At 40.3% G+C, this 21,892-nt stretch overlaps 1 protein-coding gene across 1 annotated transcript in view; it reads left to right on the top strand.

The window, feature by feature from the left end:
- Nucleotides 1-21,892, top strand: part of abcd4 (ATP-binding cassette, sub-family D (ALD), member 4) — a 52,094-nt gene that overhangs the window by 12,073 nt on the left and 18,129 nt on the right. The window contains exons 4-9 of the mRNA XM_062991993.1: nt 14,479-14,618; nt 14,736-14,852; nt 15,092-15,217; nt 15,510-15,560; nt 20,395-20,489; nt 20,755-20,876. Coding sequence (XP_062848063.1) covers nt 14,479-14,618; nt 14,736-14,852; nt 15,092-15,217; nt 15,510-15,560; nt 20,395-20,489; nt 20,755-20,876 — 651 coding nt within the window. The remainder of the gene's footprint in view (nt 1-14,478; nt 14,619-14,735; nt 14,853-15,091; nt 15,218-15,509; nt 15,561-20,394; nt 20,490-20,754; nt 20,877-21,892) is intronic.

The following is a 21,892-nucleotide window of genomic DNA, read 5'->3' as shown; positions in this document are numbered from 1 at the left end:
CGATTAATCGCATTAAAAAAAAATCTGTGTAAATGTTATAGAAAACAAGGATTTTTAAGTGAAATGTTACAATTAAAATGGTGAACACATTTTATGCTAAATGTACTTATGTTAAAAACTGCTGGGACAAGAGAAAACTGTAAGGGAGTTTTATTCACTCACATACTAGGCAGTAAATGTCAGATTGTAGGTTAGAATTTCTCCATCAGCAAACACTGTAGATCAGCGGTGCTTTAGATGGGATAAGGCGTAGTTATTGTAACAGACTTGTCTGTGGTTGTATCGTGACGATGGTTTGATGGACGTTTCTACACGAAGTGAGTGTGTTTTGACCCTTTGGGGCTTCCATAGTTCATGAACTAACGTGCTCGACTCAGCTTTCCGGTATTCGGTACAGAAGAAGAAGTTAATTAAGTGTAATAAAGTGTTCTGCTCCCGACAACTTGTGAATATAGCGTGTATTTATTTCTTTATTATGCAAGTGCATCACTACCACGATCGGTTACATTATGTTAACAAACCGCAAATGAAAAACGGTGGCAAGTCCGACATTAAAACGTTTGTTCTACCAGTCAAGTGTCAACATGAACTAGAATTTGCGTTAATTGCACTAATTTTTTTAATCGCGTTAAATTGAGGTCGCGTTAATGCGTTATTATCGCGTTAACTTCGACAGCCCTAATATATATATATATATATATATATATATATATATATATATAGATTATTAGATATAGATTATTATATACATAAAATCCACCACAATTCCTCCATTTTTTTTTTTTTCGGTTACTAAATTTGCTCGGGAAAAATTATATGTTGCTCAGTCTTAATTTTCTCCATTGCATGAATGATGTTAACTAGGACCACCCATAGACAGATGTACACCAACATAGTCATCCTCAGCCACTTAGTTCAGGTGTGTGAACCTTCCTGCAGTGTGAACAGTGAATCCAAGAATCTCTCTCAGCCACTCGAACCGCAGTCTGAACAGTTAGCAATACTTAAAATAGTTCCTCTCCATCTTTCCATGTTCCACCCGGTTCATCTGAGATAATTCACAATTCACCACTACCCGGTCGTCGGTTTCAGGCTGTGTAGAGGTCCCTCAGCTGGTTTGGGTAAAAACACCCTTCACCTGTCTGTAAACAGAATTCAGAATAGAAGACAAAGTGACAGTAACCAATTACCAGTAACCTGTGTCCAATTGTTCAGAATTATTTGATCCTATGCCTGTATAGGGGGTCATGCAAATAGAATTTTAAAAGGCCTAAAGCCATGTTTCGGTGTTTATCTCATCCTCATCTGCATGAAAATTATTGAAAAGGTCTTTGTTCTCTGCTTGTTAGTTTCAGCACTTAGTCAAATTGTTATTAATTAAATTTTTTTTTTTTTACGGTGCCAATTTCCCTATCCACAGCTCCTCCAATAGCTGGGTGATAGACACAATGGTGTCTCAGTTCAAAAGGTTTATCAGAGACAGGATGTCCTGCACTAAGAGCCTTTGTTGCTTTTGGCAAATTTAGTTTTGCATAGATTGTTTAATTGGTGTTTCCCTCCCCTTTTTTTTTTATTCTGACACATGGTCCTACACATGGGTCAATTTGGTATAGTACAGTAAAGGAATGTTTGCCCTCTGTATGTATTTCTCCTGTTGGAAAGCTCAAAATTTAATGTTAGTTAAATCAAAATCCGGTGTGATCTGGACCTATAAACAAATAGTTTGTTAGTAAGCAGTGGAGGGTGTGCAGCTGCTTTGTCAGCAGTGTCAACTCTGGCATTGTCCTGTGAAAATTGGGACAAAAACATTAACATTTGCAAACAGTCATTTGTTTGGGCCATAGAACTGCATCCACAAGTTGTTCAACAAGGTAATGGTGGGCAATTTTCAAAACTAGTCAAAAACCTCTCATCAAATACAATTGTGTTCAATTCCATATATGAAACTTTAGTTCATAAACATGTAAGCAGTTTTGCTTTCGCTAGTCTATAAGCTGTCATTAAAGCATGTAGTTCAGCAGCTTGAGCCAATAAATTGCATATGAGGGACAAATGATATAAAAATATCACGTGTTAAAATTTCAGCTAAGCCCACTTGTTTCCTGTCTGTTGCAGCATCCGTGGAAGCAAATCTATTCACAAACAGCTTCAATTCAGTATTCTAATCAGGCCTAGAAAAAATAAGATTAGAATAATAGTCATAAGGTTCACCATCTCCTGCAATTAGTGAAAAGAGTGGTGGGATTAAACACATTAAGGCATTTGAAAATAATGTTTATTTTAAGGAGTACACTAGTATTTATTCAATCACTGTTAAGTTGATAAGTGAGAAGTTCTCCTTTTAGTTAAAACAAAAACATCATTTAGCACCAACAGGGTTTAGATATGCGTAACCCTCATGATCACATTGTATAACTACAACCTTTTCTGTAGCAGACAAAGACAAAAAGAAAGTTTACACTAAATAAAAACTACTAAGTTATCCCCATGAAATTGTACAAGGACAAAAACCATGGTCCACCTTTCTTGAACAACCTTTTCAGCTTCAGGTGTCCTTTGAATATGACTATGGCGTTTAGGTCCAATGTCACATAACAGAGCCTCAAGAACATAAAAAAAAAAATATATATGGCACCAAAAAGAGTACATACTCTGAAAAGACAATATAATTTTACCCTGAAAAAATCATCATCATCCAAAAAGAGTTTTTAAAGGTGTCTGAATTTCCCATTAAACTAAATGCAACTCAAAATTAACTATGCTTGTGCCAAGGAATGTTAAAGAAGGCCTTAGCTAGATCAAAAACCATTTGCAGATTTGGGATCCCAGATGCTCCAGAGATAACAAAATTTACTGCCTGTTTATTGCACTTAGGGATAAGTATCAGTTTTCCCTGGGGGAGCATACTTTTTTTTTTAATTTGAAAACAATGTTAGCATTTAGCAACGAATGAAGAATGATCTGTAATCTAATTTTGGTTTGATTTGCACCGGTGCAGCCCCTTTTTCCAAATTTACGTAATATTTATCTTTCCACTGACCTATCTTTGGTGTAGTCAAAGAATGTGGCTAGTGGAATTACAGTCAGTAAACACAAAACTGGCCAAACTTATTCCAAACGCGGTCAAAAACAATTATCCATGCATCGCTTCAATTTTACTGATAAAACAGTACTGACTTCCATTCAGGAAAAAAAAAACCATCTCCATCAAAAATTAGATGTACACTGGTCAATAAACCAGGAGCGCTAAAAAAAAACTTAATCTGGTCCTTTATGCAAATAAGCAGTACAATGCAAAACGTTTAAGTCTAATCAGACCAGCTAAAATTCTTTCCCTAACCAAAGAAATTAAATGATTATTTGTTTGTGATTGCACCCCATAAGATTTATAGGACAGATCGCAGAAATTAGGAACTGATGTTTAAACTCTCTGTAACTAAAACATACAGTATATGAGTAGAATGTTATGTTTTATGAATACATTAGTAGGTTGCTCCTAAGTTTATTAAAAATCTGAAATCTCTATACGCGCTATTAGCTATCCAGTAGATACCTAGGTGTATGTATCATATTTGTATAATCACAATAAAAAATTGGGTGGGTGTATGACTACTCATCTGTTGTTGATCAGGTTGCCTCTTTCTCTGGACTCCAGCCCTCAGTTGTTGTAACCAGGTATATTTTGTGCACAGTCTTTGGCAAAATGTCCAGTTAATCCACATTTGAAAACAGGCCTTGTTGTCAATAAGCTTTTGTAAGTCCATCCTGTATTGTTTTGCAATGTGACCTGTTCTTCCACAGATGTAACACACAGTCACTTTCTTTGACCACAGCCTCTTCTTCTGCCTCTGTTGCTTGGTTCAGTTCATTCAAGAAGTTATTTCCCAGCAGTCCACTATCAGTACTATGGACCTTTTCCAGTCGTTCAGGATAATTCTGCACAGTCTCTTTGTCCTCCTGTGTGCAAGCTGTTATCTTTACTGGAAACACAGTTCTTATTCCTCCCAGTAGTCCTCTGACCACATCTCTATACGCTCCATCGTTGTCATACTCCAGTCTACGTCACTCATCCTCTTGAGATTATTCTGGGGATACTTTTCCTCAGGCTGGTTAGATGTGTCATTTCATCCCTGATATCAGCAATAGTCCATAGTCTGTTGATCAAAATCACCAAAACTGGACCAAAACTCCATCTCCAGCAATTGAAGAATCACATTCACCTTTCCCGTTTTGTCTGCCCCCACTGGTGAGTTTGTCATCTGCTTCCAAAACTGCAGGCCAGAACGTGTTGCTTGTGTTGATAACAGCCCCTTTGATCTCTGAATGGTAACGGGGTGCTGAAGTTTGGTTCTGTGGCACCTCAGGATAGAATGCTGGGGTGCTGACTTCATGGCTTCTCCTGTATTTCCTCCCTCTGCTGTTGGTTCCTGGTTCTTTGTTGTTCTCCTTCTGGCAGGGCAGGAGTCCAGATGAGGTTTAACCTGTAACTTTTACTTGACACACAACTTGGTTAAGTTTGTCCCTACACTTTCTCTGTTCCTTCTTCTCATTTTCACTTCTTTTTATACCATCTTCTCTCTTCCCTACTTGCACATTCCTTTTATTTATTAACTTAATTTTAACTCTTTTAGTTGTCTTTTACTAAAACCACCTTTTTTCTTAAAACCCACTTTTCTCTACCCACATTGCAAAATGTAAAACAGCATTTTTGTCATAGTTCTCAACATAAATATAACACTAATGTGTGTACACATAATCTTAATTTTAACATGTAATTGTTTTTCCACAGACTTTCACCTTACTTTTACCCATTGTACTGCTTAAGTCCACCTGGACAGATTATTTAAAATTTTATGTAAAATGTTAGTACAAGAACACACAATTACAACACAAACAACAAAGGCAACACAACTAGTATCTAACTCCTCCTACATCTTACTTCATCAAACATATGTTGCCACATACAACACAGACACAAAAACCAGTTCAATAAATTGTTTAATCAAATCACCAATCCCCTTCTCTTTTATGTTTTGATTAATAGTAATAGTAATTAATAATATTAATTATATAATATTAATAGTAGAGTTATCATTTAGCACTATTATAAATAATATTAATATCACACCTTTATCATTAGTATCTGGACAGTACTGTAATATCTATGCATTAAGCCAATACCTATATATATATATTCATATATTCCGGAATCTTCAGGTTCCTATGAACAGTACTGTAATGAACCCGGGAACCTCGTCTTAGAATCTTCGAATTCTTAAGTGAATTCGGAACCCTACACAAATTCTAGTTTGCACAGTTCTGAGAATAAATTTATTCCAAAACCTTGTCTTAAAATCTTCGAATTCGAAGTGAATTCGGTACCTAAAAAAAAATAAAATATTCTAAAAACCTTGTCTTAGAATCTTCAAATTCGTAGTGAATTCGGTATCTGAAATTAAATAAAATAAATAAAATATTCTAAAACCTTGTCTTAGAATCTTCAAATTCGTTGTTTTGGAATCTTCAAATTCATAATGAATTCGGTACCTGAAATATCTCTGACTTAAACAAAACTGAGAATCAATTATTCTAAGACCTTCAAGTTAACATGACAGCGTCCTGTATCTTCCTTTGTATTCTAAATTCGTAAGGCAACTGTTCTTTAAATTCTCTTACCGGCACCTTGTATCCAGAAATCTCGGAGTTTACAGTAGAGCGCCTGAATCGACTCAGAATCACTCACACTGAATAACGGCGGCCGCCTGTTGATAATTTAGTCCTGCAGTCCGAGATCTCTGGAAACAAAGGATATAGGCGTCTCGGTGGAACCTCCAAATGTAGTCGCAAAAAATGCTTTTCCGCGATAATAACCAAACCAGTTTGCCTTAGGAATTAAGAATACCCTTTATTCTTAAGAACGTAACGCCAGCGGGAAGGCTTCAGAACAGATCTGACAAAACCTTCCCCGAGATGTTAACACTTGTCTCTTTTATACTTTCAACATCAAATGCATACAGTTCGTATCCCATTGGCTAATTCTCCATGCATTGTTCAAGAGAATCAAGAGACCCCCCAGGGTGAAACAGATGTAAAACTTTGAAGACGAGCCCAGTTGTAAATTCCAGACCCCCCTATGAGTGAATCCTGTTCTAGGTGTTATTTTCCAGTCGTAAACTTCAGTTGTAAACCATTTGTTAGTTCCTAAATTACCCCATACACATCACAAAAATTACAACAATACATATATACAGATTATTATATACATAAAATCCACCACAATTGTATAAAAAAATGTTCTTTTTAAGTTAGTTGACACAATGTCTCTCAATGTCTGGCACAAAGTAGCAAAGACTGAGCCTTTGTTCATTCTCTTTTTACACCCAGTCACAATCCCATTTCCTGTTACCAATTCATGTTTTAAACATGCAGATATTAAAAAGTTTTAATTCTTATTTTGGCAATATTAACTTTTTTGGAGTTTGATGCAGGCATCAAATGTAACATTTGTTTATATAAACAAAATACAAAATTGTGTTAGCCAAAAAGTGGCCTGCTCAGATAATTGACCTTATCTCCACTGAACAGCTTTGAAATTAACTGGAACATCAGTTAGGGATTTCTTGACCAACATCATTTACATTTACATTTACATTTTCAGCATTTAGCAGACGCTTTTATCCAAAGCGACTTACACAATGAGCTGAACACGATGAGCAATTGAGGGTTAAGGGCCTTGCTCAGGGACCCAACAGTGGCAACTTGGTGGTGGCGGGGCTTGAACCAGCAACCTTCTGTTTACTAGTGCCCAGCCAATATGTGCTTTTGACTGAAAGGGCACAGATTCCCACAGACATACTTCATATTTTTGTGAGAAGCACACTAAAGATAGTGGATGTTTTTAGAGCTGAAAAGACCACATAGTCATATCATAGAGTGAATAGTTTGAATAAACAAAGGATAGAAATCTGCTGTAATCGTCTTAGATCAAAGGGATAGGTAGAAGTTTTTTTTAATGATTCCATAGAAGATTTGTAAGTGCATGTTAGTTCTTAGCTTAAGTGCTTAGTAAGGAGGTGGGTCTTTAATAGTCTTTTGAAGATGATGAGAGACTCAGGTGTTTCTCATGATAGATGGATAGATAGATTCAACTTTACTGTAATTGCTCAGTACAGGTACAAGGCAAAGAAATGTAGAGAAATGACTGAAATAGAGAGAAATGACTGAATCTTCTTAATGTTGTAGAGGAGGAACTGGCATGATCTTGTCATGTTAGCTACATGAGATACAGAGAAGAATTACTAGCAATCCAGGACAACAGAGGTTTCACATATTATCAGATTTAATCTGGGAGTTATTAAGAGAGATGGCTAGGTCTTGGGTTAGAGACTGATGTCCAGGAATTAGGGCTGTCAAACGATAAAAATTTTTAATCACGATTAATCTCAGAATTTCATATAGTTAGTCGCGATTAATCGCATAAAAAAAAATCTGTGTAAATGTTATAGAAAACAAGGATTTTTAAGTGAAATGTTACAATTAAAATGGTGAACACATTTTATGCTAAATGTACTTATGTTAAAAACTGCTGGGACAAGAGAAAACTGTAAGGGAGTTTTATTCACTCACATACTAGGCAGTAATACTATCCAGCAGAGACCCTTGACTTCGTATATATGTCAGATTGTAGGTTAAAATTTCTCCATCAGCAAACATTGTAAATCAGCGGTGCTTCAGGTGGGATAAGGCGTAGTTATTGTAACAGACTTTTCTGTGGTTGTATTGTGACAATGGTTTGATGGACGTTTCTACACGAAGTGAGTGTGTTTTGACCCTTTGGGGCTTCCATAGTTCATGGAATAGCATGCTTGGCTAACGCGATGTCCGCTATTCGGTACCGTTACAGAAAAAGTAATAAAGTGTTTTGCTTCCGACAATTTGTGAATACCGTGTATTTATTTCTTTATTAAGCAAGTGCATCACTACGACGCTCGGTTACATTTGAAAAACGCTGTCTTAATGAGAGATGCCGTGCACGGTCAAGTCTCAACATGAACTACGGATGACTCGCAGAGCCAAATAGAATTTGCGTTAACGGCACTATTTTTTTTAATCGCGTTAAATTGAGATCGCGTTAATGCGTTATTATCGCGTTAACTTCGACAGCCCTACCAGGAATATACAGTGTATCACAAAAGTGAGTACACCCCTCACATTTCTGCAAATATTTCATTATATCTTTTCATGGGACAACACTATAGACATGAAACTTGGATATAACTTAGAGTAGTCAGTGTACAGCTTGTATAGCAGTGTAGATTTACTGTCTTCTGAAAATAACTCAACACACAGCCATTAATGTCTAAATAGCTGGCAACATAAGTGAGTACACCCCACAGTGAACATGTCCAAATTGTGCCCAAATGTGTCGTTGTCCCTCCCTGGTGTCATGTGTCAAGGTCCCAGGTGTAAATGGGGAGCAGGGCTGTTAAATTTGGTGTTTTGGGTAAAATTCTCTCATACTGGCCACTGGATATTTAACATGGCACCTCATGGCAAAGAACTCTCTGAGGATGTGAGAAATAGAATTGTTGCTCTCCACAAACATATATTACCATTCCACCCGTTTTTTGTCTCCCTTTCTTCGTCCCTGCAATTTTCGAGATATCGACCCCGTTCCAGTGCCAAATCGTCCAGCCCATACGGGAATGGACTGCTTGTATACAGCTTTTGGATCGAACCAACACTGTGCCCACAGTGCCCGTTTTAAGGTGCCCGTTTTGCCCCATTGACTCCCATTCATTTTGAAAAAATTTTCGAGCTATCAATGCCGTTCCAACCCTTGATCGACCGGGTCATTTATTAGCGCCCAAATCCAAAAAATCATCCGGATACGCATTTATGCCCGTTTTTGCCCGAATTTTTGGACAAAAATCTTGACACCTTTGGCTTACGTCAACGTGATGACGTAGGCGACATCTTCAGGCCGTTCTGAGAGCAGAAAATGGCCGCCGACAAAAAATCTGACTTATTTTGGTCTGTAACTGAAGTATTAGTGATTTTTAAGGTGAAAACGCTGCACAGAATGAAATTATAGTGCAGTTACACTTAGCAGTGAGCGTCATATCGTTCGCGTTGCAACAGAAAAAAAGATATTTATATCCGTTAGCTTCAAGGCTAACGAATGCATTGAAATCAATGGCAATGGCTAAATGCTAAAGTAGGTACCGAAGTGTGAGCACTGTGTAAGTGCACTGTGCCTGAAAGCTGTAAATGAGACACAGCCGATCATAGATTGCGCAATACCATGGCCCCTACAGTGATAATCACATATAAATGAATGAGTACTGATTTGTAAGCAGTTGAAACGTGCAGAAATGCATTTTTTTACAGGTTTGGCATTTCAAACACACCCAGAGTGAACTTGTGCTCACACCACAGCTTGTGCACAGATACAGTGGCCTGTCTGGGAGAAAGTATTCACACCCCACGCACCGCACCACTTCTAAACACATGCGCACCCCCGACCTGCGCACGCCCGCCGACCGCCACACGGCAATCACACTCGCATTTTCTCCGGAAATACACTCTCTAGTTATTATTCCACCCGTTTTTTGTCCGGCTTTCTTCGTCCGCAATTTTCGAGATATCGACCCCGTTCCAGTGCCAAATCGTCCGGCCCATACGGGAATGGACTGCTTGTATACAGCTTTTGGATCAAACCAACACTGTGCCCACAGTGCCCGTTTTAAGGTGCCCGTTTTGCCCCATTGACTCCCATTCATTTTGAAAAAAATTTCGAGCTATCAACGCCGTTCCAACTCTTGATCGACCGGGTCATTAATTAGCGCCCAAATCCAAAGAATCTTTTGCATATGCCCATTTGTGTGGCATTTCTGCCCGTTTTTGCCCAAATTTTTGGATAAAAATCTTGACACTTTTGGGGTTCCATAATACACACTTAGTGATGACGTATGCGGCCATCTCGAACTGTTCAGAAGAAAAAACATGGCCGCCGACCCGAAAAAGAACTTATTTTGGTCTGTAACTAAAGTATTAGTGATTTTTAAGGTGAAAACGCTACACAGAATGAAATTATAGGCAAGTTACATTTGGCAGTGAGCGTGAAATCTTTCGCGTTGCACCAGAACAAAAGATATTTATATCCGTTAGCTCCAATGCTAACGAATGCATTGAAATCAATGGGAATGGCTAAATGCTAAAGTAGGGACCGAAGTCTGAGCACTGTGTAAGTGCACTGTGCCTGAAAGCTGTAAATGAGACACTGCCGATCATAAATTGCGCAATAACATGCCCGCTGCAGTGACAATCACATGTAAATGAATGAGCAGTGATTTGTAAGCAATAGAAACGTGCACAAGTGCATTTATTTACAGGTTTGGCTTTTCAAACACACCCAGAGTGAGCTTGTGCTCACACCACAGCTTGTGCACAGATACAGTGGCCTGTCTGGGAGAAAGTATTCACACCCCACGCACCGCACCACTTCTAAACGCATGCGCACCCCCAACCTGCCACGCCCGTCCACCTGCCGCACTGCGATCGACGTCATTCCGACTCTGACCCGTCCGGCCCGTCGATGCCGCTCCCGCCGACCGCCACACGGCAATCACACTCGCATTTTCTCCGGAAATGCACTCTCTAGTTATTCTTATTTTTCCACCCGTTTTTGTCCAGCTTTCTTCGTCCGCAATTTTCGAGATATCGACCCCGTTCCAGCACCAAATCGTCCGGCCTATACGGGAATGGATGGCTTGTATACAGCTTTTTGATTCACCCGTTCGTTTGCCCACAGTGCCCGTTTTGCCCCATTGACTTCCATTCATTTTGAAAAAAATTTCGAGATATCAACGCCGTTCCAACTCTTGATCGACCGGGTCATTAATTAGCGCCCAAATCCAAAAAATCATTCGGATACGCCCATCCGTGTGCCAGCTATGCCCGTTTTTGCCCGAATTTTTGGACAAAAAAATTGACCCTTTTGGGATTCCATAACTTAATAACTTAAAGTAATATTTGAGTTACAGACCAAAATAAGTCAGTTTTTTTGTCGGCAGCCATGTTTTTCTGTCAGAACGACCTGGAAATTTCCGGACACCCGGAAATTTCCAGGTCGTTCTGACAGAAAAACATGGCTGCCGACAAAAAAACTTACTTATTTTGGTCTGTAACTCAAATATTACTGAATTTTAAGGTGAAAACGCTACACAGAATGAAATTATAGGGAAGTTACACTTCGCAGTGAAAGTGAAATCGTTCGCGTTGCACCCAAAAAAAAGATATGTACATTCGTTAGCTTCCATGCTAACAATTGCATTGAAACCAATGGTAACGGGCTAACCGCTAACGTAGGGACCGAAACCTGAACTTTATCATGTGGAAGTGCACCACAATTAGTGCATTTCTGCCTGGAAAACTGTAAATGACACTCCCCCGCTCAGATTTTGCTCAAAAACAATGGCCGCTGCAAATGAGCAGTGATTTGTAATCGGTAAAAACGTGCAAAAATGCATTTATTTACAAGTTTAGCTTTTCAAACACACACAGAGTGAATTTGTGCTCACACCACAGATTGTGCACAGATACAGCGGCCTGTCTGGGAGAAAGTATTCACACCCCACGCACTGCACCACTTCTAAACACATGCGCGCCCCCAACCTGCCACGCCCGTCCACCCGCCGCACTGCGATCAACGCCGTTCTGACTCTGAACCGTCCGGCCCGTCGATGCCGCACCCGGTTTAGAAACGGCGTCGGGATACGCGCGCACGCCTGCCCGCCGACCGGCACACGGCAATCACACTCGCATTTTCTCCGGAAATGCACTCTCTAGTTATTATTCCACCCGTTTTTTGTCCGGCTTTCTTCGTCCGCAGTTTTCGAGATATCGACCCCGTTCCAGCGCCAAATCGTCTGGCCCATACGGGAATGGACTGCTTGTATACAGGTTTTCGATCCGCCCGCCCGTTCGCCTGCCACGCCCATTTTTGTAGCGTTTTTTTGTCCCATAGACTTCCATTCATTTTCGAAAAAATTTTGAGATATCGACGCCGTACCAACTCTAAATCGTCCGGCCTGTTAATGACACCACTTCTTGAAGAAAGCTTTAGGATCCGCCCGTCCGTTCGCCCACCATGCCCGTTTTTTACCGGTTTTGGCCAATCTTTCTGGCTTTTTTTTCTACAATTTTCGAGATATCGATACCGTTCCAACTCTAAATCGTCCGGCCCGTAAATTACAACAATGCTTGTTTACAGCTTTTGGATCCACCCGCCACGCCCGTTTTTTTGTCTCATTCACTTCAATTTATTTTTTGGAAATTTCGAGATATCAACGCCATTCCAACTGTAAATCGTCCGGCCAGTTAATGACACCCCAACTTGGATACAGCATGGTCATACGCAGCCCCGCCCGCCTGCCATGCCCGTTTTTTAATATTTCGAGATATCAACACCGTTCCAACTCTAAATTGTTTAGCCCACTGATGACACCCCGACTTGCATACAGCATAGTGATACGCAGCCCCGCCCACCTGCCACGCCCATTTTTTCTATTTCGAGATATCAACACCGTTCCAACTCTAAAACATTCGGCCCACTGATGACACCGGGACATGGATGTAATTTTTAGATAGGCACACCCGGCCGCCCGCCACACCCATTTTTGACATTTCCAGATATCGACGCCGTTCCGACTCTGAACCGTCCAGCCCGCCGATGCCCCACCTGGCTTAGAAACGGCGTCAGGATACGCGCGCACGCCCGCCGACCGCCACACGGCAATCACACTCGCATTTTCTCCGGAAATGCAATCTCTAGTTCAGCTTAAGCTCGCAAGTTTACATTTCAGCAGTGCTACCAACCTGGCTGAGCACTCATTTGGCTGTGTTTGACAAAGGGAAGATCGGCTGGGGTTTCTCTACATTACTGCTGCAAAATGCTATCTCTGTGGCTAGTCGAGGCACTGACGTAAAAAGTGAAGCATTTTATGGGGCAAAGTGGGACTATGTATTTGACACGGCTCTGTGTAAGAACCCATCACTGGTTGCTGAAAAAAAATTTTTTATAGAAGATTTAGTAATAATAAATTAGTACTACTAATTTTCTATTCTAAATAAAAGAGACATTTGTATTTAGAATTCACATGTTCTGGGTTAGAAAAGTCAGAAGAGAATTTATGTTGCTTAATTGCCTAAACCTAACCTTTGTTTTGTAGCACAGAAATAATACACAGTCAGGTTACATACATATAATACATATACAATACAGTAGTGCATATTAGAGGTGGGTTTATAAAATCGATTTTTCGATTCGAATCAATCTTTATTTGAATGATCCGATATCGATTCATATAAACGCGAGATCGATCTTTTAAATGAGCCACTTTTTACGGTGTACACGGAAATCCGTTACCTTCTTTAATCTCGCGTGACCAGCCGCTGTTTTTTCGTGCAACGAGATCTGACCTGCACATCAGTTCAGCATGGCAGAAGCTCCAGTAATGCCTGGTTCAAACTACATGATTTCTGCCCTGATTTTCGGCGACTGGTCTGCGCTAGATTTGCCGGCTCGGGAGCAACTCGGCTCTTAATCAATGTGAAACAGCGAGGGGAAACAGCGAGGGGAAACACACGGGAGAGGTTGTAAACAAGTGGAGCAGGAGCATAGTTATCGTTCTCTACAAAACAAAATATTAATTAACCTCCAACTTCAGAACAATCCCTGTTGGTCGTGTTGCCAAATCCACTCAGATTCCTTTATTTTTTTCTCTTTGATATTACGCTGCTCATCAGCGCACAAACTTTGATCTCTCGCTACTTGTTGGAGTGTATTTTAGGACGTGGTATCATTAAACCCCTCGTCACTGCTCACGTGTGTTTTTGTGACAAAACGTAGTTTGGGAGACCAGACAGACTCATCTGAGATTCCTCCTGGTGATAGATGGTGTAGATGTGAAACCCCCCCCATCACTCATCAGTCGTGCAGTGTGAACTGTACAGCGACCCGGCAAATCAGAAAGTTGTGTAGTGTGAACTTGGCATAAGCTGTGCAACAGCCAGGTGTATGTTTACATTACACATACACTGTTGTAGCGTGTCAGACATATAAAATAATAATAATAAAAAAAAATTAATGTTACTGTTTTTTGTTGTGGATTATTTATCTATGTAAAAACAAATATTTTTAATAATGAGTGTTCTTTGTACAATTATCACATTCGTTCTCTGTACATCTGTACATATTTAAACAAAACCTGTTAATGTAACTCAAATATGCCTAAATGTGTTGAATCGAAATTGAATCGAAAATCGGATCGAAGATCGAATCGAATCAGGACCTTGTGAATCGGAATCGAATCGATCCAGGAAATTAGTGGCGATACCCAGCCCTAGTGCATATACAATTAGGTTACCAGTTAATTGAGTTCTGCACTTAATTAGCATTATTTTTGTTTTTTTTAGCTAAGAAGTTTGGAACAATACATATGCAGTCTGCTGTACATAAGCTGGAGAAAGTCTTTAACTGAGGGTCTTCATAAAGAATTCTTCAGTGGATGGGTCTACTATACACTCAACGTGCTCCAGAAAGACATCGATAACCCGTAATCTGTTTTCTTTCAAAGTTTAAGTGTTATATAGAAGAAGACCAAATGAATACTGGTGTATTAGAAATTTTGTGTTTGTTTGTCTGTGCATGTGCGTATGATTTTGCCATACAGAGACCAGAGAATAAGTCAGGATACTGAGAAGCTGTGTAAGCAGTTGAGTAATATGGCCAGTCAACTGGTCATTTCCCCTTTTATTATCTCGTACTACACCTACCAATGCCTGAACAGGTGGGTGTGAGATTATGTGGAATCACATTTATAACTATTTAAAACATTGTATATATCTCTGTTTTTATTTGGTATTGATGTATATTCTTTGTCTTACATTTTTTTTCCAAAATCATAAAAAATCTTTTTGGCCTTTCATTGAAATGTGAAAGCTGAAAAGAAACAATGTAATTACTTTTACTTGCACTGGTCAAAAGTCCAGGGGTTCTTTTGAACAAAGATGTTTTTGTGTTTTGCAGCACAGGTTGGGTTGGATTCATCAGTATCTTTGGCTATTTTGTGGTAGGGAGCATTACCAACAAGATTCTGATGGGACCAATTGTGTCAACTTTGATTCAACAAGAAAAGCTAGAAGGAGACTTTAGGTAGTTCAGTATTTTACAATTGCTATATTTGCCTTTAAATAAAGTATATTACATGCACAACTCAAATTATAATGCTCACTTATTTTAAGTTTAATTTGTTTATATTTTCATATGTTTATGTAAGTAATTAAATAAGTAATGATACAGTATGCAGAGCAAGCACTTCACAGAATTCTAATCAGCTCTTGTGTTGGTTACCTTCACTAAAATCTTTTTAGTAGTTTGGAAAGAAGTTATTTTATGTTTGGTCTTTTAATCACATACTTGCTTTTATGGCTTATTATGTTACCAGATTTAAACATATGCAGATCAGAGTCAATGCAGAATCAGCAGCTTTCAACAGGTCAGTCTGCAAAGTCTTTCTGTATTTTTTTTTTATTCGATTTGTTATCCATGTTTTTTTTAATGCAGATGCACTATATTGCCAAAAGTATTCGCTCGTCTGCCTTCACACTCATATGAACTTGAGTGACATCCCATTTTTAATCCATAGGGTTTAATATGATGTCGGCCCACCCTTTGCATCTATAACAGCTTCAACTCTTCTGGGAGGGCTTTCCTCAAGGTTTAGGAGTGTGTTTATGGGAATTTTTGACCATTCTTCCAGAAGTGCATTTGTGAGGTCAGACACTGATGTTGGACGAGAAGGCCTGGCTCCGCTCTAATTCATCCCAAAGGTGTTCTATCAGGTTGATAAGATAAGATAACATAAGATAATCCTTTATTTGTCCCACAGTGGGCAAATTTACATCGTTGCAGCAGCAAAGGGATAGTACAGCACTCAGTATAAAAAGATAGACAATAAGAAGAACAATGTATAACAATAATAATAATAATAAGTCAGGAAAAAATATTTACAATAATTACAAATGATTGCACCGGGGAGAAATATTGCACATTGTAATAATTTCCCATGGGGAAAAAAGTTAAACATTGTTATGAATAATTTAAAGCGAGTGTGTGATCTGCTTGGAGCAGTGCTGGTTATACAGTCTAACAGCAGCAGGAACGAAGGACCTGTGGTACCGCTCCTTCCCACATTTGGGGTGAAGCAGCCTGTAACTGAAGGAGCTGCCCAGTGCTGCCAGAGTCTCATGCATGGGGTGGGAGTCGTTCTCCAGCATGGATGCCAGCTTGGCTAACATCCTTCTGTCTCCCACCACCTGCACTGGGTCTCAGGGGCTCCCCAGGACAGAGCCGGCCCTCTTAATGAGTTTGTCTAGTCTCTTCCTGTCCGCTGTAGAGATGCTGCTGCCCCAGCATACCACTCCATAAAAGATGGCTGATGCCACCACTGTGTCAAAGAAAGTCCTCAGGAGTGTCCCCTGCACTCCAAATGACCTCAGTCACCTAAGCAGGTAGAGTCTGCTCTGACCTTTTTTATAAAGTGCAGTAGTGTTAGCTGACCAGTCCAGTTTGTTATTTAGATGAACACCCAGGTACTTATAAGAGTCCACTCTCTCAATGTCCATTCCCTGGATGTTCACTGATGGTAAAGTGGATCTGCACCTGCGGAAATCCACCACCAGCTCTTTGGTCTTTCCCACGTTTAACTGGAGGTGGTTCTGCGGACACCAATCCACGAAGTCCTGAATCAGTCCTCTGTACTCACTGTCCTCGTCATTGTTTATGAGTCCGACAATCGCTGAGTCATCAGAGAACTTCTGGAGGTGACAGTCCGGTGAGCTGTACATTAAGTCAGCCGTGTACAGGGTGAAGAGGAACGGTGCCAGGACCGTTTCCTGAGGGGCCCCTATGCTGCTGACCACCATATCAGACACACAGTCCCGTGCCCTCACATACTGTGGTCTGTTGGTGAGGTAGTCCAGTATCCAGTTGGACAGGAGACTGTCCACTCCAACATGGTCCAGTTTGTCCTTCAGGAGCTCCGGCCGTATGGTGTTAAAAGCACTGGAGAAATCGAAGAATGTGATTCTCACAGTGCTCCCAGGTTTCTCCAGGTGAGAAAGAGCTCTGTGTAAAAGATAGATGATGGCATCATCCACCCCAACGCCAAGCTGGTAGGCAAACTGAAGAGGGTTCATGGATGGGCTCACCAGAGGGCGGAGATGGGTAAGGACCAGCCTCTCCAGTGATTTCATCAAATGTGAAGTCAGTGCCATTGGTCTGTAGCTGTTGAGGTCCTTTGGGTGCTGCGTTTTCGGCATAGGTACCACACATGATGTTTTCCACAGCTGTGGTACTCTTCCCAGCTTCAGACTCAGGTTGAACATGTGCTCGACTACCCCGCACAGCTGATCTGCACAAGACTTGAGGAGTCTGGCACTGATGCCATCTGGACCCGCAGCTTTCTTCACCTTGATTTTCTTCAGCTCATTCCTCACCTGGGCTGTTGTGAAGGACAGATTGGAGCATGGGGGCTGGGTGTTGGAGTGTGTGAGCGGGAAGTTAAAGTTGCCAGCAGATGAACCAGTGGGTGGTGGTTGTGATAAGGGCGTGAGTGTGAGAGACGGGGGAGGGCAGCATGTTGGTGGTGCCACAGAAGGGGGATTCAGCTGTAATGTCTGTGTAGGGGGAGGGACAGGTGAGTGATCAAATCTGTTGAAGAACAAATTGAGGTCGTTCACCCACTTCTGGTCCCCCACCACCTGGGAGTCGGGCTTCTTGTGGCCAGAGATGGTTTTTAGGCCTTTCCAAACTCCACTGAATGTTGTTCTGCTGTAGTTGTTCTTCCAGCTTCCTCCTGTAGCCAGCTTTCCCCTCCCTGATCTTCCTTCTCAGTTCTCTCTGCACAGCTTTCAGCTCATCCTTATCGCCCGATCTGAAGGCCCTCTTTTTCTTTTTTAGGAGAGCCTTTATGTCAGGGTTTATCCACGGCTTATTGTTGGAGAAACACCGAACAGTCTTTGTAGGAACGGTGTTCTCCACACAGAAGTTGACATAATCCGTAATACAATGAGTGAGACTGCCAATGTCCTCCCCATTAGGGTCACACAGTTCTTCCCACACTGTTGTTTCAAAACAGTCCTTTAGAGCCTCTTCAGTCTCCTTAGACCATTTCTTCACTGTGCGGGTGACTGCTGGTTCTCTGTGCACAAGGGGTTTGTACACAGGCAGAAGATGAACCAGATTGTGATCAGATCTTCCAAGGGGAGGGAGAGGTGATGAGTTATAAGCCTCCTTTGTGTTGGCATAAAACAAGTCCAGTATTTTATTGTCTCTGGTGTGGCAGGTTACATATTGTGTGAAGGTGGACAGAGTGGAGGATGGAGAAACATGATTAAAGTCTCCTGAGATGAGAAGGAGGGCTTGTGGGTGCTGTGTCTGCAGCCTGCACACAGCGGAGTGCAGGACGTCACAGGCAGCGTCAGCGTTAGCAGAGGTCAGGACTCTCTGCAGGCCAGTCAAGTGCTCATCCATGTCTTTATGGACCTTGCTTTGTGCACTGATGTGCGGTCATGCACACCACTGCATCTGGCGCTTTGCAATGCGCTTGGTGATGTAAGGCTTGGATGCATCTGCTATGCCATGGAAACCCATTCCATGAAGCTCTCTACGCACTGTTCTTGAGCTAATCTGAAGGCCACATGAAGTTTGAAGGTCTGTAGCGATTGACGCTGCAGAAAGTTGGCGACCTCTACGCACTATGCGCCTCAGCATCCACTGACCCCGCTCTGTCATTTTACGTGGCCTACTACTTCGTGGCTGAGTTGCTGTCATTCCCAATCGCTTCCACTTTGTTATAATACCACTGACAGTCGACTGTGGAATATTTAGTAGCGTGGATTTTCACAACTGGACTTGTTGCACAGGTGGCATCCCGTCACGGTACCACGCTGGAATTCACTGAGCTCCTGAGAGCGACCCATTCTTTCACAAATGTTTGTAGAAGCAGTCTGCATGCCTAGGTGCTTGGTTTTATACACCTGTGGCCATGGAAGTGATTGGAACACCTGAATTCAATCATTTGGATGGGTGAGTGAATACTTTTGGCAATATACTGTATATTGTTACTATTTGCATACATTTAAAACACAAGTTATCAAAGAGTGTATCTGAAGACTCTAGTATAATTCAAAAAAGCTATTACTGCAGGGAAGTAATAAACTGCCAATATGATTACACACAAATTACACAAAAAGTTATAGACAATATGGGCAAAAGAACGAAATATGTCTCTGTTTGAGAACCTACTGCCAGCTGGTAAAAAAGAAGCAGTTTGCCACTGCATGTGTGTCAAAATGGGCACATACGAGTCTGCTGCTTTCCCCAGCTTGTACCAGATGTGGATTGCAATAGGGGATCAACTAGATTGGGAGTAAATGGAGAAAAATGCAAAAATAAATAAATAAAAGGATATGTTCAAGTTGCCACTTGTTCTTAGATAAAAATTCCTTTTTTTATTGTTTATTCCTGTTTTATCGATGTCTGTAAATATAGTTGTTTCCTTGCTCTTTGCTAAAGTCAGGAAATTAATGTTTGGGTCTCTACAGATCAGTATACTTTCCTAGGACTGGAAGTTGCAGATCTTGCCCTAAAATAGGTAGTCACTATCATAAATATAGGCAGCAGAGTGAAAGGGAACCGGGATGTTAGTAATATCTTTTTTTCATTTGAATGATAGTGTGTAACCTTTCCTTTGAGGCGGCATACTGTATATCTGTGCACCTTTACTGCCGGTCCCAAACCCAAATAAATACAAGCGTTGTGTCAGGAAGGACATTCAGAGTAAAAACTGTGCCAAATGTAGTTAAGTGGGAGGAAATGTTTACAAGTTGATTAATCATACATCACTGCACCACTCTTAGTAACCTTCTCACAACAATCAATAACATAATAATAGTGATCAAAGCAGTGTCTAAAAATCAAGTGTCCAGCTGGTCAGATGTAAACAGACCATAACTTAAAGCTCATCTTGCTCACAACCTCCTCACAACCTCACTGCTCACAAATGCAAGCATGGTGGACCCTCATGGAAAAACAATTTACTTTCATCTGAAGATAATATTGTTGCAAGGAAAGCACTGCTGCACAGTGTATAATGACACCAGCAGCTAGAGCTGCTGTTCAAAAATGTTGTTCAAAAAAGTCAAAGATTCATGCAACCTAAAAGTTTCTTATATTTAAGATTTTTTTTTAATTTTATATATTCATAATTTTAAAAATTACTTATATTTAAAAATGTATTTAAAGTTTCTTATATTTCCTATGTTTAGAGCAGGAAAGGTAGAACACATGAAAACTGAACAAAGATTGCAGAGTCTCCTGCATACTCAGAAGAAGCTGGTGACCAAGGAACTTTGGCTCTATAGTAAGTCCCTGATGCTACTTATGCGTAAGAGGAAAAGAAGTAAAATTCGATATGAGGCTTGTTAGACGTTTAACTTATGTGATTAGTTATGTTCATGGTTTATACTAGACAATTCCTAATTTTAGTTTGGTAAAACTGCCACTTAAGATGACTAGTTTCAAATGTTAAATGTGCCATGATTTATTTGATTGGGAGTATACTGTATTCATTGTGCATAAATACTATTGTCTTTTGTTTTAAGATTTTGCTGTTTTATGTATTATAGTTGGAATGAACACATTTGACTATTTGGGAAGCATCCTAAGCTACATTGTTATTGCCATACCCATCTTTGCGGGCATTTATGATGATATGACTCCAGTTGAAATAAGTGCTCTTGTGAGCAAGGTCAGTTCAAATTCTTGTCTAGAATTGGGAAAGCATTCATTTCTGTCAGAATAGATGAATTATGAATAAGATATTCTAAACTGACTTACAGTTGAAATCTGAAATATTCAACCCTCCCCCAAAAATATTTGTAACTCAATGATTTTATAGAGCTAGATTTTGCTTTGAACAAAGTCTCAGTTGAATGATGCAGCAAATGAACATAAAAATAATAATGTCTGTTAGAGTAGCAGGATATTTTGTTAATACTACAACCCCAAATCAGAAAAAGTTGTGACAGCATGGAAAATGCAACCTTACATTTACTTTGACTTTTATTTCATTGCAGACAGTATGAACCTGAGATATTTCATGTTTTGTCTGCTCAACTTCATTTTTTTTATTAGTAAACATCCATTCCTGCATTTCAGGCCTGCAACACATTCCAAAAAAAGTTGGGACAGTAAAGCATTTACCACTTTGTACTGTTGCCATTCCTTTTCACCATGTTTTGGCCCCGAGGATACCAAGCGATTTAGTTTTTCAGGTTTTATTTTGTCCCATTCTTCCTGCAAACACGTCTTAAGATGTGCAACAGTTACGGGGTCGTCGTTGTCACATTTTTCTTTTCTAAATTTTCCACACATTCTCATTGTTGCTCTGAGATCTTAATGTACTTTTCTGCATTAATGCTGCCATCACAGAAGTGTAAATGGCCTTTGCCAAAGGCACTGACACATCCCCATACCATGACCAACCCTGGCTTTTGGTCTTGCTGCTGATAACAGTTTGGATGGTTCTTTTCATCTTTGGTCCAGAGCACACGGCATCCATTTTTTCCAAAAAAGACCTGGAATGCTGATTCATCTGATCGCAATACAGGTTTACACTGTGTGATGGTCTATCCTAGATGCCTTTGAGCCCAGAGAAGTCGACGCCGCTTCTGGACATGGTTAACATAAGGCTTCTTTTTTGCACAATAAAGTTTTAAGTGGCATTTGTGCATGTAACTCTATATTGTAGTGTTTGACAAACGT

Source organism: Trichomycterus rosablanca, chromosome 3 (assembly GCF_030014385.1).
Source record: "Trichomycterus rosablanca isolate fTriRos1 chromosome 3, fTriRos1.hap1, whole genome shotgun sequence".
NCBI classification, from domain to species: domain Eukaryota; kingdom Metazoa; phylum Chordata; class Actinopteri; order Siluriformes; family Trichomycteridae; genus Trichomycterus; species Trichomycterus rosablanca.
This window is presented reverse-complemented; position numbering and strand designations above follow the sequence as displayed.